This window comes from Panthera tigris, chromosome D3 (genome assembly GCF_018350195.1).
Source record: "Panthera tigris isolate Pti1 chromosome D3, P.tigris_Pti1_mat1.1, whole genome shotgun sequence".
NCBI classification, from domain to species: Eukaryota; Metazoa; Chordata; class Mammalia; order Carnivora; family Felidae; genus Panthera; species Panthera tigris.
Window position 1 is genome coordinate 44,372,564 of NC_056671.1, and position 24,233 is coordinate 44,396,796.

Below are 24,233 nucleotides of genomic sequence, written 5' to 3' on the forward strand. Positions count from 1 at the left end.
GCACGAGTGGAGGAGGGGCAGAGAGAGTGGGAGACACAGAATCAGAAGCAGGCTCCAGGGTCTGAGCTGTCAGCACGGAGCCCTAACGCAGGGCTCGAACTCACAGATTGTGAGATCATGACCTGAGCTGAAGTCGGACACTTAACCAACTCAGGCACCCAGGCGCGCCCCTTAAATTTCTTTTTTTTAAAGCAGTTGTTTTAAAGCATATAATTGTAGCTGTATTTTGGTTATTTTACATCTTTATTCTTTTTTTTTTTTTAGTTTATTTACTTTGAGAGAGTGCACGTGCGCACGCGCAAGCGCTGAGGAGGGTCCTGGGGCTTGAACTCACAACCCTGATATCATGACCTGAGCCAAAATCTAGAGTAGCACATTTAACTGACTGAGCCACCCAGGCGCCCCTTTATTCTTTCTAAAATTAGATTACATTAGCCTTTGTGATACAAATATTTGCTGGAGGTACTATTTGATCAGAATTCAACCTAGTATTCTGTATGAGACTCTAGAGACCAAGCTACTCTTACCCTCTCACTTAGAATTCTAAATTCTTTAAAATAAAATAAAAGTTTGATAAAACAAAATTTGAAAAATGTTTCTCTATATCCTATCCCTTTCTAAGAACTTGAGGTGTTTCTGGAGAGTTTTCAAAAAACCAATTAATGTTATGGCTAAAGGTTACTGGGTTGCTGCATTCTTTCAAAGTAAATTTCCAAATAACTTTAAATGGTAAGGATAGAAGTTTTTTCAAGTTTCTTCCTCTTCCTTTTCTCTCTTTCTTCCTATTTGTTGTGTTCTAAGATTCTATCCATACATCTCCTCCTCCTTTTGCTGTTCAAATTATCCTGAAGCAATCTCAACCACTATGAGCTCCAGCTTCCCTTCGTGCACTGGCAATCCCTTTCTTTCTGTAGGCTGTACATCTCTCCTGAGGTCCTGTCTAGTATATCCAACTGTTTACTAGAAATTTCCACCTGGATGATCTCAAAGCACCATAAACATCTGAAACTGAATTATTTTATTATTACACCAAAAATCTCATAAATTCCCCTGTTTCCCATTTCAGCAAACATAAGAGTCTTTTACCGGCAGCCAAGCTAGAAATGTCAACCTTGACTCTCTTTTCTTTGCTTTCTGCAATTAATTAATATTATTCTTTCTGCCCCATGAATACCCTTCATTCTCATTCTCTCCTCTTCCTCCCTCCTATCTCTGTTTTTAAACTCTAGGTAAATCTATAGTAACTGCTTTCCAACTGGCCTCCCAGCCTCCATACTCCTTCCCATCTCTTTTCTACACATTGCTGCTATGGTTCTCTCTCTGAAACATGGACATAATCAGATTATTTTATATGTCAATTATACCTCAATAAAGCTGGAAAAAATGTTAAATGTCAATGATTCAATACCAGGTTCCTTGGGATTCTACACATGACTCTTCAAAATCTGGCCCTCCCCCTCTAGAAGAATCCCTGCCACTTCTTAAATGAGAGGGAGCATAGCATAATATTCAAGAATATAAGCACACAGTCAGACTACATGGGTCTGAATCCTGGTTCTGAATTTCTTGGCTAGGCAAATTCTTAACCTATTTGTGTCTCACTTTCTTCATCTTCATCAGTGGCAGTGATGATGGCGATGCTTACCCAAATCATTGCGTTGTTACTACTGCTGAACATTAAGCACAAAAAGACATAACTGATATATTCTAAGGACTCAATAAACATTTGATAAAATCATCATGATCATTATCCCTCCACCAGTAAGTACTTGCTGTTCCATGCTCTTAAATACTTTGCTCTTTATGCTGAAAAAGTTTCTCTATTCCCTCTTGGTTTAGTACTACAGCCTTCAAGATACAACTCAAACTTACCTCCGCTCTGATGTTCTCTCACCTCCCCCAAGCACTTAGTTACATCTTCTCTGTACACTCTACAATTTTTATATGTCTTCTTACAATTACACTTAGCACTGTATTGCATATATTTTCAAGTATCTGAACTCTCTCCTGCAACTTAAGTGAAAGCTCCTAAGGGTTAAGGTTGCATCTAAAAACAAGTACATTCCTCACCTTATTGCCTTGTCCAGTATCTAATTTAACAGGCATACAACACAGCTTTGCTGAATGAACAGATCTTTGTTCCTCACTTTATGGGACCTAATGGACTTCACTGTACAGTACATTATCTCATTAAGAGCCTCAGACCATGTCTTCCCCATTTTTGTACCCTGAAAACACCCAGAAGGATAGATACACAGCAGACAAGAGCGGCTCAAAAATGATTTTGTTGGTCCAGGGCCACAGAGACAAATTCAAATCTTTCCCTTTAGAACATCTGTCATTTGTCCACAAGATTTCTAGAGGGCTGGACTAAGTGAGGAAATGTGAATCTTCACATCAAACTATTTACTATGAGGTGCTTGAGTAAGAATGTAAACATTTTATAATTTTAGTTTTTGAAATCATATTGATCTTGATTCCCTCCAGGACCCAAGTCTTCGTAAAGCAAAGTGCAAGAGACCTTTTTTCCCCAAGTTCTCATAAAGTACTGACATTAGTGACATGATTATATTTATTTCCAGCATGACTTAATTATTTATAGTCTTAATATCATTCGCTATTAGTGACTCAAAATACACACAAAAAAGGCTTCTTTCAGTTTTGGTAGAATTGTCTTTGACCTGTTGGAGTGGTAAGGGATTGACAGTTGAAAACCTTCAAAAAAATTTCAGTGAATATGAGTTCTCACTCCAACTCACAGGTTTAACATCAGATTGAATGATGATTTTCTAAGAGGTGGAAGAACCTCTAACAAAAACTTTAGGGGCTAGAGGGAAAAAGGGCTGATTAAATAAAAAGATTTAAATAATATTTCTTCTATGTGAACTTTGACTGGCAAACAGGCATATAACATACCATCAATCCATTTCATGACAAAAGTAAATTTCTAAGTGAAAAAAAAAGCATCACTGTGCTGGTTAATTTGTTAATTTTTAACAGTTAATTTTTAAAGAAAATGTGTTTTCCATTAAAACTAATGTAAATACCTATTGATTTTAAAATATAGTAACTATAAAAGTTATAAAATATAACCTTAATTTCTATTAAAATAGAAATATATTACATATATTTTACTTATGATATAAGATCTGAATATACATAGACCAAGGGGATTCCCCTGGTTGTATAATTATGAGTCTTGTAAATTTCATTTTTTTGTTGTTGTTGTTTATCTGTATTTTTCCACAATGAACTTGTATGCACAGTTATTTTAAATAAAAAAGAATGTGCTTTTCATTATGAACCTATAAATCATTCTTTTAAAAATTAAGCTGTTGTCATTAATTTAAGTTTACTTACCAAGAGATTCTCCCCTGCCACTCCTCTGTTGTTAAAAACCACACATCTAAAAACCAGGAAAGTAATGTTTATTATTTTTACACACAATTCTTGCTCACAATATAATACATATTAAAATAATCTCAGTGGCACTGTTTTAGGGTACTAAAAGATGTTTAAAAATCTGTTCCAAAGACATGAGAATGTTTGACAATTTTATTTAAATGCACTAAAATATACTCCACTTCTCTAAGTTCAATATGTGAGTTCAAATCAGGAAATTGTATATTGAAGTGATGTTAAATTTTCCTACCAAAAGCAGAATTTTTACAACTTCTTCCTATACCTATGTGTAGGTTTTCAATACATGTTATTAAAACAATTCTAGATACAAATCAAATTTAAATGTTTTTGCCTCAAACCAAAAAAAAAAAAAAAAAAAAAAGTCCTCTACCTATTCTCTTTGTAACATTAATGAAGTATCTATTCCTATTCTAAGAAATAGCTAGTTAAAAAAAAAAAAAGAAAAGAAAAGAAAGGCAGGAATAGTTATTTTTCCCTCAAGGCTCAGCAAACACAGAGACTGGAATTTTACCTGAGGTGAAAACATGACCACAGGTAGAGCTGCAAGGAACCTGGCACCTGAGCTGGTAGGAAGGGCCCCCACAACGCTACTGCTTGTTGTTCAGTGGACTTAGAGGAGGAAAGGCAAACTGTGTTTCCTATGATCTTGTTTGTCTCTCCCGGGTCAATGATCATATGTTAAGGGTTTAGAGCAGTGTTGGCTCACTGTAAGTACACAAGGAAAGTTAGCTATTAGTAGCAATGGTAGTTGTGGTGCCATGGTAGCTTTAAAAAGCCATTTTGTATTTAAAATGTTTAATTCTCATTTAACTTTAAGTCAACCATAACACCAGATATGTATTTTTTGCCATCCTCAAACAAAATCCTGACTCGGGTCTGCAAGGATTCTCTTTGAGTAAGTGAATCTACATTCATTTGATTAAAATTCATTTTGGTGTTGTCTGTTTACTTATCCAATCAATCAAGGCCATTTAAGGTTCTAATTCCCTTCTTTCAGTGTGTTGCTGATCAGTGTATGGGTTAGGCCCAACTGAAAAAAAGGAAGTGTTTAAAATCTCAGAAATCTGACTTGAGATACAGCTGGATATATTACATTTTATTGACTAGTCAAAGAATGATCTTAAATATACTTTGAAAACATGCAGAAAAGTTGGAGTAGGATCAGTGTGGCCTTAATCTTTTCTCACTAGAAAGAATGGCAATGCAGACTGGACATAAGCAAAATTTAAGTTAGCCACATGCACTTACTTGCATAAGCACCTAGGTTACACAAGAATCAGGGCTAAAGTTAATTGTGATCTTGAACTTTGAAGCTCCTAGTCATCCAGAAAAGAACTACTTTTAGAAAGCAAGCACTAAATAAGGATAAAAATGGCTTCTCGGGCAAGATGTCATCATGTGACTGCCACTGAGAGAAGGGAATAGAACTGGTAAGGGCAAAGAAAACGATGATCTGCAAAATCATGAAAAAGCAGTGTATACATCTGGGATTTTCTTCCAAACTCAGACTGGGATATTTGTACTTTCCTTCAGGCAACTTTCAAAAGTGGATCACAGCTCTGGTATCTCTTGCTAGAGGAGGAAATGTACTGACCTCTCCATAGGCCTTTGTTCCTGACAATGTTCAATAAGTAGCAGTCATCACTGTATATACTTCTAAGCCTTGGAAATTGGGCAGAAAGATAAGGAAGAATGAGGGAGCAAAGCAGCTACAGAGAAAGGCAGAATGATGGCTGCTGTTCTGTCCTTTATCCCATTCCAGTTGGTGACAAGTAACCAGTTTCTTTCATCTAATCTCCTTTTCTGCCCTGACAGTTATCAGGGAACACTTTACACATGAAGCTAAAAGAGCTGGTTGTGAAACAACTACTATTCCTAAGACTTTGATAAGCTTCTGTTATCTTTGTAATGGCTCTTTCCAAATAATTTTTACAAATTCTCCCAAACAATTTTAAAGGTTATGCATATGAGGAAAATTGTTCTGTAAAACTTATTTTTCCTATGTATTTTAGCTATTTAAATGTTCTTCTCAAAATAGGGAAAATATAAATAAATATCAAATAGAGAATGCATTTGGTATTAACCTTCTGTGACACTAAAACACATTAATTAGGAAAGAAGGTGAGTCTTCTTTAAAGAAGGTTAAATAAAGGGTAGAGAGCTACCTATAGCACAGGATTTCCCAACCTTTAGTGCTATGGACATTTTGGACCAAATAATAGGAGAAGTTGTCTAAAGCCCCCATGATTGAAAACCACTGTTACAGTAAGATGGACCAGATAGCCTTGAATCTGCTCAAGCCCAGTGATCTTCCAGAATAAAGGGATTTTACCAGATCACCTTAAATATTTTCCAGTTCTAGGATTATGTAAGTCTCTAAGTATAAGAACAGAAATAATAGTTGGAGGGTGGAGTAGGAGGAACATTCAAGATTACTATGCTGATTTCAGATAATAATAACAGATAAACATTATTTATTATATGCCAGGTACTTTACAAAAATATTAATATTGGAATGATTCATTCACTCAAAAATTTATTAAATAGACCATTTACTGAACTAAAGATTGAGTTAGAACTTATAGGAGAAAAGTCAAATATAAATATAAGGTTCCTAGCCTCAAAGAGAGGTATACTCTAGTTAGGTTGAAAAGAAATACATCATGTTTTCAGTTGAGTGACTACAATAAAAGTGATAACATAAGGCAGTATACAGTTCAATATCCAATGAATGGTGTAAATAATAAAGCTTTGTGAGATCAGGTTGGACAAAATTGATCAGGAAAGAATTCATGGAAAAGACCTATAAATAGTATGATGAAACTTGGAAAATGATAAAGATTTCAGAAGAAGGAAAGTATGAGATATAATACGGGTTGGAGGGGGCAGGGGGAGCAAAGATATAAGGTAGAAATGTATGAAATTTTCTAAGGGATGAGAAAATATATCATCTTATCAGAAACATGGCTATGTAGAGTATAATGATAGAAAGTAAGGATGGAAAAAATAGGTTAAGACCAAAATAGGTATAGAGTTCTGAATACCAGTTAAAGAAAAGATGACAAGAAGGTTCTGCTTCCAAACATGTCAGAGTAGATCCTATTAGGCCAATCCTTCCAAAGAATAATATCTATGAAGTCTTGATAAATTATAAAGGCAATGGAAAACAACCAAAGCAGGTAGAAACTAAATGAGAGTTGACACTTGTAAGAAAAAAATGGCATTGGATGAGTTTCTTTTTCTTTTCTTTTCTTTTTTTTTAACAGCTTTTTGCCCGAGGGGATGCACCAGTTTCTATTATTCAATGATGGATGAAAGTCAGATAGAAATGCTATTTCATGGGCTTGAGAAACCAGAAAACAGACTTTGGTGCAACTATAGCAGTTAGAAAATGAGGAGAAAGTCTCACAAAAGAGGGAGAGTCCTAAATTCTGGGTAAAAACTGGGTCCAAAGCTCTGCTAAGCCTTTATACATATGTGAGACTCCAAGCAATCAAATTAAGGCTAGAAAACCGAACAGAGATTTCAGCTACTTCTACCATAGAGGAGACACTTTGAAGTTTGAGTTGAGACAAACTGTCTGCCTGATAAGACAAACAAACAAACAAACAAACAAACAAAAATCAGTACTATTTGGAAAAATATAACAGAATCCAGAGTCTCTACAATGGATTATTCAAACTGTCTACAACACAAGCCAAAATTACTAGATCAGGAAGCAAACAAGAAAACATGGCCAATACTCAAGAGATAAGATAATCAATGTAACTGACCCTGAGATGGTCCACATGTTAGAATCAGTAGATGTGATTTAAAGCAGCTATTATAACTATGCTCAAGGACATAAAAGGAAAATAAGCTTGTAATGAGTAAAAAAAAATAGGAAATCTCAGCAGAGAAATAAAACCTATTAAAAATGGAAATTCTAGGTCAGAAAAATATAGTATATGAAATAACAAATTCACTTGATTTGTAAATTACAGTTCTAACATAAAGATGAAAGAGAAATAAAGATTCAAAAAAATGAATAGAACATTGGTGATTTGTGGTACATTATCAAAAGATCTAACACACATGTATGTAACTGTGGGTCCAGAAGAAGATGAGAGAGAGAATGGGGCAGAAAAATATTTGAAGAAATAATGGCCAAGCTTTTTCCAAGTTTGATAATAAGACAAAAAACACAGAGTCTCAAAAAAAGAAAGAGAAATGCTAGGAAAATAAAGGAACAACAAACAACAAAAAACCAGAAAGCAAAGACTATAATGGTAAACCTATATCCACCATATCAATAATTACATTAAATGTAAATGGACGAAAAATCCTATTAAAATCAAGAAATTATCAGACTGGACGAAAAAGGCGAGGCCCAACTATATGCTATCTACAAGCAATATACTTTAAATATAAAGATACAGATACTTTGAAAGTTGAAGTTTGAAAAAAAAATGTACATGGTAAGTTTAAGAAGGCTAGTGTAGCTACAGTAATATCAGATAGACATCACAACCAGAGATAAAGAAAGACATTGCATAATGGTGAAAGAATTAATTCATAGGAAGACTAACAACCATAAATATATCTATGACTAATAACACAGCTTCCAAATACATGAAGCAAAAATGACAATTAAATGGGAGAAATAGAAAATCCATAATCATAGTTGATTTCAACATCCTTCTATCAATCAAAAAAAAGTTAGGAAAGATATAAAGAATCTGAATAACACTATCAACTATCTTAACCTAATTTACATTTATACAACATTATATCCAATAGCATAATACACATTATTTATTTAAAAAAAATTTTTTTTTAATGTTTATTATTGAGAGACAGAGAGACACACAGCATGAGCAGGGGAGGGGCAGAGAGCAAGGGAGACACAGAATCCGAAGCAGGCTCCAGGCTCTAAGCTGTCAGCACAGAGCCTGATGCGGGGCTCGAACTCACAAACTGCGAGATCATGACCTGAGCCGAAGTCGGTCGCCTAACCAACTGAGCCACCCAGGCACCCCAATACACGTTATTTTTAAAAAATGGTAACACTTAAACATTTCTGACCTCACTAATGTCATAAAGATATTAGAACAGATGAATGTAACTCATGTATCTTTTTCTAGAATGTAACGCATCAGAAATCAAACATGATAATTAACAGGAATATATTGACTGTATTACATACCCAACTCCTGATTACCACATAGTAATGGAGAATAGTGAAACTTAATCCATAATTCAAGAACCCCATTCTCTTGTTTCAACTCTTTCCCTATAAAATCTATTCCCTGAGTAGGAAACATGACATGTTTGCCTGTCATGTCTTGAATTTCTCTGATGAAATGGAATCTTATGATATTATAGGTCTACATTATCCTGATAGGCAATAATCATGGGGTTTGAGGAGCTATTTTCCCAAGCCAAGAGCCATCTGAGTAAAGGAGAATTTTGAAGAATGAACAATATTTCAAAGAGCCTAAAAAACAATCATACATTTCTCTGTAACAAGGCTGTACAGTTGAAGTACCTTGTCACACACTAACTGTCAAACTTTGGTGAAATTATGAACACTGTAGTTTTGTTTTTGGTTGGTAAAATGAGTATGATGATAATACAGCTCTTGGAATTAGGTACATGTTAAGTAAGATAACCTAAGTATAGCACCTGGTATGGGGCCTATCATGTGGCAGGCACTCAACAAAGCTAAATTTAGTTAGTAGTAAACCAAAATGGCAATTCTGGTTATCTCTTGCTGGTCATAAGCTCTGAGTGGTCCTATGAATTTTAAAAAAAAGTTCATAATTAGTACAATTCACTTTTTAGGTATAATATTTCAAAACCAGTAGCCACAAGAGGAAAAAAGAGTCAAAGTTATCCTTCATGTGAGGCCACTGAAAACCTTATACAACTAGCATTAAGTTCTCTTTTATAATATTTTATTGGAATCTTCTCCACTGCCCCGCCCCCAGCTCTCCCGTCTTCCCTAACATTTACTCAGTTGCTTTCTGATGTTCTCAGATTTTATCTTACTCATTTGAATTCTAGCTGGGTTTCTTTGGTATTTCTGTAGATTCTGTCAACTAAAGAACTATTTAATAATAAAAGTGTTCTACATTAATAGTATGAACTTATAGGAATCATTCCAGTGTCACAGATCACTGCTGGCAGCTTTATGACCCAAACTGGAGTCAGAAACATGTATGTGTAGGGGTTGTGGGAGGGTGGATGGGCTAAATGGGTAAGGGGCATTAAGGAATCTACTCCTGAAATATTATTGCACCATATGCTAACCAACTTGGATGTAAATTAAAAAAAAAAAAAAAAAAGAAACATGTATGCATTCCAAGATATAGATTCCAGTGGCCACTCCACCTTAGCTAGGCATTATCCTCTCCCTGCACCACTCACTGTCTGGCCAGGCACACTGCTGTCTCAGGTTCCCCTGGGATGGTTTCTTGCCTGGTAGTAGGGCCCAGGCACTAAGTACCTCATTTCTACCTAACCAGACTAAAAGAGTATGACTCTTCCCTACACCAAAGACATAATTCACTCCTTTAAAGAAAAAAAGTTAATATTTAAAAAAAAAAATATTTCTTTTAAAAAAAGCTACTACTTTTTAAAATGTTCACTGGGGAAAAACCTTCACATATATACATGTAATCCTGGCAATCCTATGAGGTATAGTTATCTTTATGGATGAGAAAACTGAGGTACAGAGTTATTGAATAATTTGGCCGTGGATACACAGGAAGTGTTTGACAGAACTGGGACTTGAATCCAAGCAGACCTGACTCAATAATCCACTTAACCACCCCACTCAGAGGCCCTGGGCTACCTAAGCTAGTAACATTAAAGTCTCTTTTTCCAAAGACGAGTGCGAGTGCTCTGAACACAGAGTACCCTTTGAGTGCATGCCAGCTCAGATAAAAAAATAAAATAAAATAAAGCTTTATCCCCAAAACTTTGTGAATCATTGTATAATGGAACATCTAACAATTAGTTCCCTAGGGAATGAGACTCCTTGTCAGTATCCACTATAACTTTTTCTATAAATACCATTAAATAAGCTAAGCTCTTCACCCAGTGCTTTCCATTATGCATGATTTCATCTAGCCAGTCTCATGAATAATCAGTTAACTGAACTCATTTTCAAAACTTTAAAAGCCAAATTGTTTTAACAACAGCAAAAACTTACAAAAATATGTTTAGATAAAAACATTCTGGAGTTAATTTAAAATGACTTCTTACCTAAGGTACTGCTTTTACACTGGGGAGTAGTCAGAACTTGCCCTTTTGTTCCATGCCTCATTTTCCTTAGTTCAGCCTCCCCTTCCTTCCTCCCTCAGGAAGAGTCAGTAGATGACCTGCAAGTGCCCTTCTGATACTGCAGGAAAATCTAAGTGTCACCTAAAGCTTAGCTATCTACTGGTGATACCTGACCTAAATCAAAATGCACAGATCCAAACTCCAAACTGGAAAGCAAAGGAACATGTAGAAACTAGTCAAATTTTAACTGCTTTTAAATCATCTCCCACTTCAAGTTCCTCTCAAAACTATAAATGATGGACAATGGCATCCTTGCTACCAATAGGTGGCTCTGCATTGGAAGATCTTAATCCTGTTAAACCACATTAAAATGTCAGTGGTTTCTGTAAGTAGTTTGAAAAATGTACCAAGAAAAACAAAAAGAAGATAGTAATAAAAAATGCAGTAAGAAAGAAATTTCTCGAAACAAACACCCACAATCTTGAAAAATCCGTCTATTAATCCTTCTGCTCTTTTCCAAATCCTCTCCTGTTTCCCTCCTTCCTCTGTCAAACTTAAAAGATATGTGATCCACCCCACTCTTTTCTCCTGAGGTCTTCTTAGCCCTCAGCAGTTGGACTTCCTTCCTCATTGCTCTGCTGAATCTTCTCCAGTACTGCTTTATCTGTCCTCATTCTCCTTGCTCTTTCGTTCGCCTCTGGCACTTCTGACCTGTTCCTTCCCTGCTTAAACTGTCTTACTTGGTGTCTGATATTCCAGAGTCCTCACACTTGCAACACTGACCACTAAGTGCTAGAGACTGCCAGTTATCTCCCAGTATCCATGCTCCTCTTCTTCCTCAGTCACAGAATCTCCTAGTGTCACTTGAGTATATGACTGCTCAAAATAACGATTTCACTTCGAGCCTCCCTTGTGGCTGAGGAAGAGCAGGTCCATATGATACAAGCAAGAGTGGTGTGCACAATTGCTGGAAAGCATCCTTAAAGGAAGATGGTGCATTCTCTAGTCTTTTTTCTCCTTCTCGGATGTTGGGGTACAGTTGTGATGGCTGGAGCTAGAGCAGCCATAGGTTATGAAGCAACACTTCCTGATACAGGCTATAGAGCCCTGGTCTACCTTCTCAGAGAGAGAGAGAGAGAAATAAACTTCTCATGAGAGAGAAATAAACTTGTATCTTTTTAAAGTCACTGTTATTTTGAGTTTTCTTTTACTTGTAGTCAATCCTGGTTCTCGTGAATGCATTTCTTCCCAGCTACTGCATACATACTCCTTATCGCTTCAGCTAGACTGTATGCTCTTTGGGAATATAGGTTCTGATAAAAATACTTAATGACTGACCTAGATTTCAATGGATTTATTATGATATAATTCTGGATGGGCCACTCTTTTTAATACTAGTTGGGGGTGGAACAAAATAGTAGATGAAGGCTCTCAATAAAAGAGGCCAAAGTAAAAGATGATTTAGATGTTCTCAGAGTTACTGTTTTACTCCCTTCTTTTTAGTAGTCGTCCTAAAAATTAATTCAGACAATGGGAAAAAGACTTAAGAAAACAGATATTATTCAGGTACATAAAATAATATCGATTAGGCTGTGTTACCAAATAGAGGTTTTTTAAAGAACAAACCTTGAGTGAACGAATGGGATTTCTAACTACTTTATCAATCATAGAGGTGTAACTTTTTCTCCAGTTCTCTGATTTCTATGAGAGAAGCTTCTCTAAACACACTCCTGGCTTCCTGGCCTCGCTTACTTTACTCATTCTCCAGGAGATGGAGGGCTTATCTGATTGATAAAATTTGGAAGAATGACTAGGGCTATCTGGCTCAGCAATTCTCTTCTGCCCCTCAGGGACAAGTTTGTCCAAGGAATACATACTGCATTTGGCCCATGAAGATGAACAGGCAGGTAGACTATGTATTCCCCTTTCAATTCCATTTGACTTCTTAGTTAGTAAAGCCTTTGCTCACAGTGATCTTAAATGAACTTTAGCTTAGTTCCTATCCCATCCATTCTTAATTCTGAATTGGTGAAACTTAAAAGGTCTGTGTCTGTCAGTTTTCAGGCACAGGAAAAAAAAATTTTTTTTAAATTTTTTTTAACATTTATTTATTTTTGAGAGACAGAGAGAGACAGAGCATGAGCGGGGGGAGGGGCAGAGAGAGAAGGAGACAGAATCTGAAGCAGACTGCAGGCTCTGTCAGCATAGAGCCTGATGCAGGGCTCAAACCCACAAACTGTGAGATCATGACCTGAACCGAAGTCGGATGCTCAACTGACTGAGCCACCCAGGCGCCCCAAAAACAAAATTTTTAACAGCAACAATAGCAAACCCTTATGTTTCACTTATCAATACACCAGGAGTTAAGTTCTCCCTAATGTTTAAATCACATCTCAGCAGTGAAGCAACAACAGTTCCCTGGCTACCTGACAAAATTCATGAGTCTCCCTACAAATTCAACCTTTCCACAAGATAGTAACTGGGGCCTGAAGGCAAATATACCCCCACCGTATTGGGGTGTTCATACTGCCTATGAAATTCTATTGCGTAAGAGACATAATGACACAATCCAAGCATTCCTGTAAGGAAACTAGGTGTTTATATTTCCCAAGAGGTAGGTTTGCTTGTACTTGTTCTTTAAATTATAAAGTGTTCTAGTCTGATTAGGGAAACATTATGAAAGACCACTTTGGCTCAGGTCACTAAACCAAGTACTTTATACATTCTAATTCATTTAAACTCTCTGTAGTAAGTGAGAAGCTGTAATTGGGGAAGTTAAAAATTAATTACAAAGGTCTCTCAGTAAGTGGAAGTTCCAACACTTGAACCTAGGCCCAGCTCCAAAGACCCTGCACACACCACTATATTATACAGTCTCAAAGGACTCAATGCAAGCCTTATGGCAAAGTTCCAGATCTTTTCTTTTACTTCAGTGGTCCTTGGCACTACCTTGCTATCTGTGGTATGATGCAAAAATATTTTGTAGGCCTTCCTATCAAGAGGTGGAATTTATTTCTCTACCCTTTGACTCTGGGCTGACACACAAGACTTGCTTTAACTGGAATGTGGCAGAAGCAACATCAGGAGAGTTCTTAGCATGAGTGTCAAGAAGCCTTGCAGCTTTTGCTTTTGTACTCTTGGAACCCTCTGCCACCAAATGAACAAACTCAGAGCCTGATGGTGAATGAGAGGCCACATGGAGCTGAGATGAGTCATCCCTGCTGAGGGCCCCCATGCAGGGAGTTGTCCTGGCTGCTGACCTCAAATGCACAAATGATCCCGGCCAAGACCAGGACCACCTAGCTTTGCCCAGCCCAAATTCTTGGGCCACAGAATTGTGAGCAGAATGGTGGTAGTTTTTAGCTACTAAGTTTTGGGATAGTTTGTTATACAGCAAAAGCTAACTGATACATCTTCTCAGCCACCCCTCCTAATTAAAAACAAATGGAGATAGGACCAAAGGCCACTGAAAAGTTTACTGACCACTGCTTATACATGTACTCTGCTATTTTCAAGTCCAGTCTAATTCACTGTTAGAGTTCCCTAAACCCAAATAAGCTGGGTCTTCAAGCAGCTGACAATGACCTGATCTATCTTTCTCTTCTCTTAGGCTCCTTGTGGCAAGGTCAACTTCTCACAACTCTTTGTATCTAGCACAAAACCTTCCTTTTATCACAGATTCACAATAAAATGTCCAAATCAGTAGAAGAGATATTAACCCTTAGGGGAGTTAGAACTTTGAAGCTTTGAAGCACAGTGTAATGATAGTCATAGTCATAAAATTTAGCAACTTTTGCAAGGGGTGGAAAAAAGCCTTGTGGACTGGCAACTCCAGGGCTTATGAGATTTAGTCCTTGAGTTTCAACTACATTGTTTTTAAAAGCACTTCCTAAGTCTTGAGAGACAGCTCAGGCCAAGTACAGAATCAGCAATTTAAATATGCACAGAAGGCTTTATGATCTATACTTTTTGAGCATGACTAAGTTTTAGCAAAAAATTGGAATCAAGCCTCACACTTAACTGGATGGTGCTAAACATGGAATAATGGTGAATTCCTGATATTAGTGCAAGTTTCACTGGAACAATAATTCTAGAACACCTATCAAAACGTCTGAGAGATTGTCATTTCATGGACAAAATAGGCTTTATCTGTAAAAGATCAGACTTAACTTGTGAAAATTGAGTTAGCTCTTATGGCATTTCCCCATTTATACAAAAATGTTTTTATTAATATAAACTCCACATCAATTTTTCACACAGAGTGTTTCAAGTTTAACAAAGGACACAACTCTACTTTAAATGCACCTCAGAGTGTTCCATTACAATAATTACTATCAGCTTAAAAAGGCGACACAAAAAAGCAGTACTTTTCACAATGATTCTGCTTTAAGATATTAAAGCTGAACCTGAAACTTAAGGTTACTAAGTCACTTGCAAAAAATTAAATTGTACTTGGTGACTGAGTTGAATAATGGCTACTCAAAAATGCTGTGGCATCCTCAATTGGACATTAGTCATGTGCACCTACAAACTCAGATGGACAGAAGAAGCATAGATCACCTTTGGAAAAAGAAAGATCACCTACAAGCCGATTTTGGATATTTTTTACATTTGGGATCTAAGCCAATGAGATAAGATTAGTAGATTCAGGGCTCAAATATGGAATGAAACATGAAGGTCACCATCTACTCTCTCAGTGGTTTGTAATGGCTATTTTCCATAGCACTCCCTTCAGTGGGCCTACTGCTCCTCAGACCTGGGTCCTATGTCAATTCCTAGATGATACTAATTTCATTCATTCATTCATTCAACCAAAATCTGCTGAGTGCCTACTATGCGAAATGCTATTTCCTGTGAGATGATTGTTATGCATCTTCCTGGAAAAAAAAAAAAGGCAAAAGAGGAAGCAGAGAAAAATAATAATCTAGGGAAACGCTTAATCCATGCAAGAAATAACAAGTTTTTCTGAAACAAACATGTAGATAGATTTGTGCTTCATTTAGAATGAATTAAGTAAAAAATGGAATAAATCTTTTACTGGTACCTGTATCCCAATTCTTCACTAAGATGGATCATATGAAGGATATATGATTCCTTGCTTGTTCCAGTGAGGCCGGGCAACAGTAAGATAGTAGGCCTGGTGGTGGCATCCCTATAACACTTACTGTTACAATTATCAAACCAGTCCAGTGAAATCTGTCCTCCATCTGCAGTTTTAATAAGTTCACTAGAAGAAATAGAGGACATACTCATTAAATGTTTCAAGTCATGCTTTAATATTAGTGTCTTTTTTTTTAATGTTTATTTTTGAGAGAGTGAGAGAGAGAGAAACAGCATGAGCAGGGGAGGGGCAGAGAGAGAAGGAGACACAGAAATCCGAAGCAGGCTCCAGGCTCCAAGCTGTCAGCACAGAGTCTGACACGGGGCTCAAACTCACAAACCGTGAGATCATGACCTGAGCTGAAGTCGGATGCTTAACCAACTGAACCACCCAGATGCACCAATATTAGTGTCTTAATTTTATAAATATATGACATGATTTGGTCATCTGAAGTTTTTTTCAGCATTCACTAACACACACACTTATATCCCTTTGTCTTATTACAAGAATGATATGACATTAGTGCCATAAAGTATTTCCAGCAATATCACAAAAAGGTAGCATATAAAAATGAACTGCTAAATACTTCAAATATTTATCTTAATCATTTCCTCATTACTCTAAAATACCCAGCATTTAACCCCTATTTGATTGAGGTCACCCAAATAATTCAGTAGGGAATTATGAATAAGTAAAATACTGATCTGATCACTGCTCTGGTCCTTTGACTTAACAATGCAGTCTCCCATAGAGTATATTATAAAATTTGTTTCTTAAATATTTTAAAGTATTTCTCACATAGTATGCATGAACTTAAAGATTTTTCTCAAATAAATAGTGCAAGTTCCAGGCAACAAAAGGAACTCCAGAAGGACTAGATGACTCAGGGAAATTAATATTAGGCATCATCTAAATCTCCGGGTTACTGATAAATTCTGGACCATATCTTTAACACCTCAAGGACATTATCATCAAGAACCCATTTGCTTATTAATATGAAGTCCTTTTACAGGAGTCCATCATTAATTAGGATTTGGCAACATCCAAATTAATTGGCATCCTTCTCGACCCCATCCCCACTCCTAGCATCAATGAATTGGTGCATATCATCAAAGGATCTAGGTCCTTAGGGACAGACGCATGCCAAACTAGAAAAGAGTAACTCAAAAACACTTCTCTAGAAATAAACCATTTACATCAAGGCACACACAAAAACAATGGTGAACGGCAATACCTGAATATTTTCCTGCAGCTGTGTGTGTGTGGAGGGGAGCACACCTTCCACTTTCGTTCCCCCTTTCTTTTCTATATGTTTACTAACGAGAGGTTAATCAAGAACTGGGAGTATGCAGGAAAAACCCGGTGGTTTTGCAGAAATGACTGAAAAATGGAAATATACTTACTTCCTGTATTGCACCGGGGGTTTGGAAGTGATGAAAGGTCTCAGGAGTGTCTGTCCTCGACTCTCCCAGCACCAGACCGTGGGGTAGTACGTTTCTGTCACCACGGGACAGTGGTCCTGAAGGAAGCGGTTGAAACTCTCACCCCCCGTCACTAACTGGGGCTTCTGTGGGGAAAGCCGGTATTATAGTGAAGGGTCTAGAACAAAGTTTCTGCCAACCGTAAACCAGAAATGAGCAGACTCGTCCCTCGCCCGCACGTTCCCTTCGATTACATCTTCTTCTAGAAGCCTGACAAAAATAATTCGCAGTCACAACGGACTTAAAGAGAGGTTTACCAAACTCTTGAAGGGGAAGGCGAGAGCTGAGATAAGGGAGTCCTTGTCAGAAGTGCTACAGCATTGCCAGCCCCGCGAATGGTGACAGGGCAGCCCCGCCGCGCCTGGGTCAGCCGGGTCCTGGCTGCAGTTCGAGGACCCCGGCCGAACCCACAACACGCCGACAAGGGCTGGCCCGCTTTCCCGCGCGCGCTCAAAGGGCGTCCATCAGATATCGGGGAAAGGGCGACAACTCAAGCAGCACTCTCGCCTCCAGGACGACCCCAGCCACCCGTCCCTCCAGCGGCAGCTCCAGCTTCACCAGCTGCTGTCCCTCCCAGCAGAGCTGCCCGCGGCCCTGCGCCCCGGCGCCCGCGCCAACCCCCGGCTCACCTTGGCAATGCTGCTCAGGTAATAGAAGGCGTAAGCGACGCTGAAGCCCAGGATCAGGGATAAGCCCACACCCGAGCCGAAGAACCCAACCCGGACTTGGTGCTCCAAGTAGAGAGAGAGCTCCCGGGACAGCATCCGCAGGTCCATAGCTAAGCGCTGCATGGCCCTGTGGCGGGAGGCCAACCAGCCGGCGAGCCAGCGAAAGCGGCGCGGGGCTGCGGCGGACCCTCGACCAGAGCGTCTCTTACCGGGCAGAGAGCGGCTTCCGCGAGCGGGCGCGGCCGAGCGGCCCCGGGAGGCGTAACACAGCTGCCAGACGCCGCCGGCTCCGCCCCGGCTTCCCTGGAACCGCCCCCTCCGCCAGCCACTCAGGAACCTTCCAGAGGCGCGGTACCAAGCGCGGCCCCCGTGCGGTGGCGGACCCGGTCTCCCGGTCTGGTCCAGGCATTCCGGGCGACACCCTCCCCTGCTTCCCCCTCCCCTCCCCCCGCCCCAAGGGTGGGGAGCAAGGAAGCATCGGCTTTGGAGAAGGAAATGGGCCTGGCAGTGCGCATTCAGGGCCGGGGCCGGCCAGCAGCCCCAATGACCTTGAACGATTACGCACGGTGGCGGATCTCAGTGAATCCTTACTGTAAACTAGAGGTTTAGAGTGCCCAGGAAGTGTGCCTTAGATTAAAAAATTGGGGGAGTTAATGCCAAAGATACGCTAGAAGAATGCGCTGTGTAGTGGAAAGAAAAATCCTACATCTCCCAGAAAGTTGTGTTTCCCCTGAAGACTATCAAAAGAGAAAAAATATTCTGTAAACGTCCGATAGTGAGGACATTCATAATTTAAATCTCTCTGAATCCTTTTAGTTAAGTATGCCTTGAATGAGAAGTGGTTACCTAAAATAAGAAGACCAAGAAAATGAACTAGAATTCAAAAATTTTTAAAGCCTATTTGTGGTTCATTAGTGCTTTGAGCTTCTAGACTTACAGAAAATCAGTTACCTAACGTAGGGACAGGAAGCCACTTATGAATGAAGTAGGTTTTCCTAGGTTTATTTATGGCAACATGACTAAAGCTGGAAGATACAGGCATATAAAAGTGCAGGAAGATGTAAAATCTGTTATTATGAACTCCTCCCACTTAGAAGTAACAAGAGTGGCAAAACTTAAACAGGCAAAAAGGAAAAGGTAAGGGCTGTATAGACATGAAAAATTTCACAGTATTGTTCATTAATTATAGAAATTAGTGATAGAGAAATGGAATGGGCCAGAAGTAAGCAATTTATTTGGCTTTGATTTGGTCACTGTAACTTGATGGTTGTCCATACCCAGAATGATTTAGTTGCGTTCACTGAGCCTGTTGTTTTTTGTTTTGCCTTTTTTTTTTTATCTGTATTATAAGAATTTCTACTTTATAGAGTCTTTGGGATGACTGAATGAAGTAATGTATGTGACTGAATGAAGTAATGTATGTGCTGAGTATAAGTAATTCTCTTTCATTCACTGGCTCTTGCATCTGAGCACAGCCAGAAAACACATAACACATGCTGGTTGCCATATTTGACAATTTACATGCAAAATTCTTTATAATGCCTGCACCCACCTTCTTCTGCCCCGCGCATCAATAAATACATATATATTTCATTTGCTTAAGTGAAAATACTGAAAATGCTTCATTAGCATAATGGTGTGTAGAAAGCATGCTGACCTGGGAGTAAACAACTCTGAACCCACCAAACTTAGGCAAACCATTTACTCTTTTGGACCCTCAATTCCTTGTCTGTAAAATAAGATGGCTGAGATTGAAGATACCACACTTTCTTTCCTGTTAGAAGAACATTCACAAACTTCCTTAAGATAAGAATATTCCAATTTAGGGGCACCTGGGTGGTTCAGTTGCTTGAGGTCCAGCTTCAGTTCAGGGGCATGATCTCACAGTTTGTGGGTTCAAGCCCTGTGTCCAGATCTGTGCTGACAGAGCCCGGAGCCTGCTTCGGGTTCTGTGTCTCCCTATCTCTCTCTACCCATCTCCCACTTGTGTGTGCACACAGGCTTTCTCTTTCAAAAACAAACAAACAAACAAACAAACAAGAATATTCCAATTTAGATGAAGAAATGAGAGCTTATATCCCACCATGACCCCCAATGACTTCTTCCACCTGGTGTCCATGCCTGTGTATAATTCCTTCTCCTTGAGTGCAGATAGGACCAGTGAAGTATTGCTAACCAAAAGAATATGGTAAAAGTGAGGAGATGTCACCACTTCTGTGATTACATTATCTTATGTGACGCTAGCTTACTAGACTGGAGCTAAAGCCTTTCCTGCTACCTTGAGGAAGCAGACAGCCATATGAACCACTCGTGGAGAGGACCACATAGCAGGGAACTAGTGGCACCTTCCAGGATTTTTCAGGGGGAGGGGTGTCTGTAGCTGACAACCAGCAAAAAGATGGGGACTTTAATCCTACAACTGCAAGGAAATGAATTCTGCCAACACTCTAAATAAGCTTAGAAGCAGATTCTTCCTCAGTCAAGCCTCCAGATGAAAACACAGCCTGTCTAACATCTTGATAATAGCCTTGTGAGACCTGGAGCAGAGCCCCAGTTAGGCTGTGCTTAGATAATAAAAGTGTTAGATAATAAAAGTGTTAGATAATAAAAGTGTTGTTTTAAGTGCTAAATTTGTGGTAATTTGTTATGCAGCAATAGAAAAACCTAATAGAGAATATAAAAAGGTCCTACAAAAGCATTCAAATATTAATAAATATCAGTGACTCATTTTTGCCTATCAATATACAGTTGACCCTTGAACAGCATGGGGGTTAGAGGTGCCAACCCCTGCACAGGCAAAAATCTGTGTATAACTTTTGACTCTTCAAAAACTTAACTGATAGCCTATTGTTGATGGAAGCCTACTGATAGCACAAACAATTGATTAACACATATTTTGTATGTTACATGTATTATATACTATATTCTTGTGATAAAGTAAGCTAGAGAAAAGAAACGTTATTAAGAAAGTCATAAGGAAGAAAATCACAGTACCATATCGGTTTTTAAATTATTATTTTAGAGAGAGCATGCAAGTTGGGGAGAGGGACAAAGGGAGAGATAGAAAAAATCTTAAGTAGGCTCCATGCTCAGCACGGAGCCTGACGCAGGGTTCAATTCCATGACCCTGGAACCATGACCTGAGCCGAAATCAAGAGTTAGATGCTCAACTGTCTGAGCCACCCAGGCACCCCATTACCATATCATATTTATAAAAAAAAAAAAATCTTCGTATAAGTGGCATGTTGTTCAGGGGTCAACTGCATTTGTTGTAGGGATGTTTTAAATAAGTTAAAGAATTCAGCTCTTTCAATCAATATTCAACATTAAGAAACCCATTAAGAGATTTTTTAATATTTTTCGTTATACTCCTTTTTGATTACTTGTCACAATGAACATTTATTACTTTTTACACAGTAAAAAAGTCATTTAAAAACATACAAATTAATTGTAAAGGAATAAATCATGTGAAAAGATACATAACTAAAAGTAGGAAAGGGCAAAACATTCTAAGATGTAATGGAAAACAAGTTTTAAATAGGAAGACACCTTCATAAATTTTGTGTGCAATATGCCCTGGATTTTTTTTATTGAGGAATGGCATTTAGAAATCAAGATACAGGCACTGGGTGTGGTCATTGCTACTGGAGTATCCTCTAGATACTAGATACTACACACTAGAAAGAGCTCTAGTGTGTAGGCCCTGGTAGCTGACTGAGCTAGGTAATATGTCTATGTATACTAACCCATGTGTGCGTATATCTGTATCTGTATCTGTATCTAGAGTTGTTTTTGTATCTATTCATCTGTATTTACAATAAGCTAAAGATGAGTTAAGAAAAAATACGAGCTCTTTTATGTGGACTCCCTGAGGGTTTTTAGGAGGAATTAAACCTCGTAACTTAAGTTTTTCTTTAATTTTTGGATAAAGCAAAATTCTATCTGTAATAGGAAATACCCGATTCCCTTAACCTCCTCAATTCTATTACAAATTAGCAACAGAAATGGTTTATGCTTATAGAGAATGCCAGAACTGAAAACCATAAGACACATACTTAATGAAACATAAATTTTAGATTATATACAATTAAAATAAATATTATAGTTCTCTATGGATTGTTATAAAGAATTGTGGATGTCTCTAAATTATTAGTAAACCACTGTGACCCCAACTCCTCAGTTCTGATATTTATTATTATACTTACTGTAGCCCTATCTTTAACATTAATAATCCCTAACCCTACACAGCCCAACCTTAGCACTAGCCATCTGATTTCCAACTGATTGATTTGGGGGGCGGTGTGGAGGAGACTATAATATACTCTAGGAACTGAGGCCAGGGACTTCAGGATGAGAAAAGTAATTTAAATAAGAAAGAGCTCTAGTAGCTGGCAGAAAGTCATGTTGGAAAGGAGAAATGTACATGTGGGGGTCCTGGTGGATGCCTGGGGAAGAAACAAGTTGAATTCTTAGAAGGCTTCAGAAGTGATCAAGGGGGCAGATGAGTTTATGGTCCTGAGACCCCACTTCCAATCTGTACTGTTTACACTTATCAACTGGAGTCTTGAGCAAAAATCTGCCTATACCTTCCCTCAAGGTTAAATTGTGTTTATTAGATTCAGGGTATGGCAGCCAAGTAGTAGCCATAATAGGGAGATAAATTTACCTGCTTCCTCCAAGGTAACTGGAGTCATTTGGGAACATTTCACTGTGGAGAGGATTAATTTACAGACTAACATAACTGGAGGAACATAAAGTTGATGCTTCCTCTTCCTCCTTCCCCAGGGAGAAGCCAAAAACTTATTTTGTATAATATAGAGTGACAGACAGATAGAAAGAAAGAAAAAGAAACCATCATATGGGTTCCAACTGAAATGTATGAGATCAAAATTATCTTAACAGTATTTAATTCCTCTTCATGCAAAGAGGCAGCCCTCTCATCATATGTAGCTGAAAAGAGAAATATTTTTGGCCACCTTGACATCTGTGAAAACACGCTCCCCTGTTCATTCCCAAATAGCTCATTTACAAGTAAACGTACCCATAGTACACAGGTATGGAGTGGTCATGTGAAAGTGCTGCAAGAATATGCTAAAATCAGTTCTTAAGGCAACTCATTAAGCAACAACAACAACAACAACAACAAAATGGAAAAGAGAATAGTTGGTTGTATACCTCCAAACTTACCTGTATATACACACTGGTGTGACTAATGGGCTACAGTCCTTGAAAAGGTGTGTGGGAGTCAGGTGGGGAGTGGCATGGGAATGCGATCCAAACACAGGTGAAGGCAATGCCCTTTTCTACCTCATCAAAGGTCAGTCTACGGTAGGCAGAATTCTGAGATGTCCTCTTCTCAAGATTCCTCCCCCTGATGTACACACCCTTATATAATCCCCTACATTTGAGTGTGGGTGGGACATATCAATGATGGTATATCATTTCTGGATTATGTTACATTATATAGCAAAGATGAAGTGATTTTGAAGATGTAATGAAAGGCCCTAGTTAGTAGACTCTGAGTTAATACAAAGGGAGATTTCTTGGGTAGGCCTGATCTAATCAGGAGAGCCTTTTAAAAGAAAGTCCAAGGGTCAGACATGGAGGAAGTCAGAGACTCTTTCTTCTTCTGGCCTTTAAGAAGCAAGCGTCTGGGGTATCTGGATGGCTCAGTTAGTTAAGCGTTTGACTCTTGATTTTAGCTCAGGTCATGATCTCACACTCCTGAGATTGAGCCCTGTGTCAGCCTCTGTGCTGAGTGTGGAGCCTGCTTAAGATTCTCTCTCTCCTTCGGGGCGCCTGGGTGGCTCAGTCGGTTAAGTGTCCGATTTCAGCTCGGGTCACGATCTCGCGGTCCGTGAGTTCGAGCCCCGCAATGGGCTCTAGGCTGATGGCTCAGAGCCTGGAGCCTGCTTCCGATTCTGTGTCTCCCTCTCTCTCTGTCCCACCCCCATTCATGCTCTGTCTCTCTCTGTCTCAAAAATAAATAAACGTTAAAAAAAAAATTTAAAAGATTCTCTCTCTCCTTCAAGAAATATCTCAAATATACGACTTAACCTTACACCTAAAGGAACTGGAAAAAGAATAGCAAATAAAGCCCCAAAGTAGCAGAAAAAGGGAAATAATAAAGATTAGAACAGAAATCAAGGATATTGAAATAAAAAAAAATAGAACAGGTCAATAAAATTAGGAGTTGGTTCTTTGAAAGAATTAACAACATTGATAAACCCCAGCCAGATTTGTCAAAAAGAAAAAGGAAAGGACCCAAATAAATAAAATCATGAATGAAAGAGG

General features: G+C 38.5%; 1 protein-coding gene across 3 annotated transcripts in view; it reads right to left on the reverse strand.

Annotated features, from left to right (window-relative positions):
• ABHD3 (abhydrolase domain containing 3, phospholipase) overlaps positions 1-18,138 on the reverse strand; it is a 60,772-nt gene extending 42,634 nt beyond the window's left edge. For all 3 annotated transcript variants that reach the window (XR_006209880.1, XR_006209881.1, XM_042962122.1), the window contains exons 1-4: positions 17,901-18,138; positions 17,194-17,357; positions 15,734-15,916; positions 3,361-3,406 (exon numbers count right to left, since the gene is read on the reverse strand). Coding sequence is in view for 1 of the 3 variants with exons in the window: in XM_042962122.1 (XP_042818056.1) it covers positions 3,361-3,406; positions 15,734-15,916; positions 17,194-17,357; positions 17,901-18,062 (555 nt within the window). In the remaining 2 variants the exon portion in view is untranslated. The remainder of the gene's footprint in view (positions 1-3,360; positions 3,407-15,733; positions 15,917-17,193; positions 17,358-17,900) is intronic.
• Between the last annotated feature and the right edge of the window lie 6,095 nt (positions 18,139-24,233).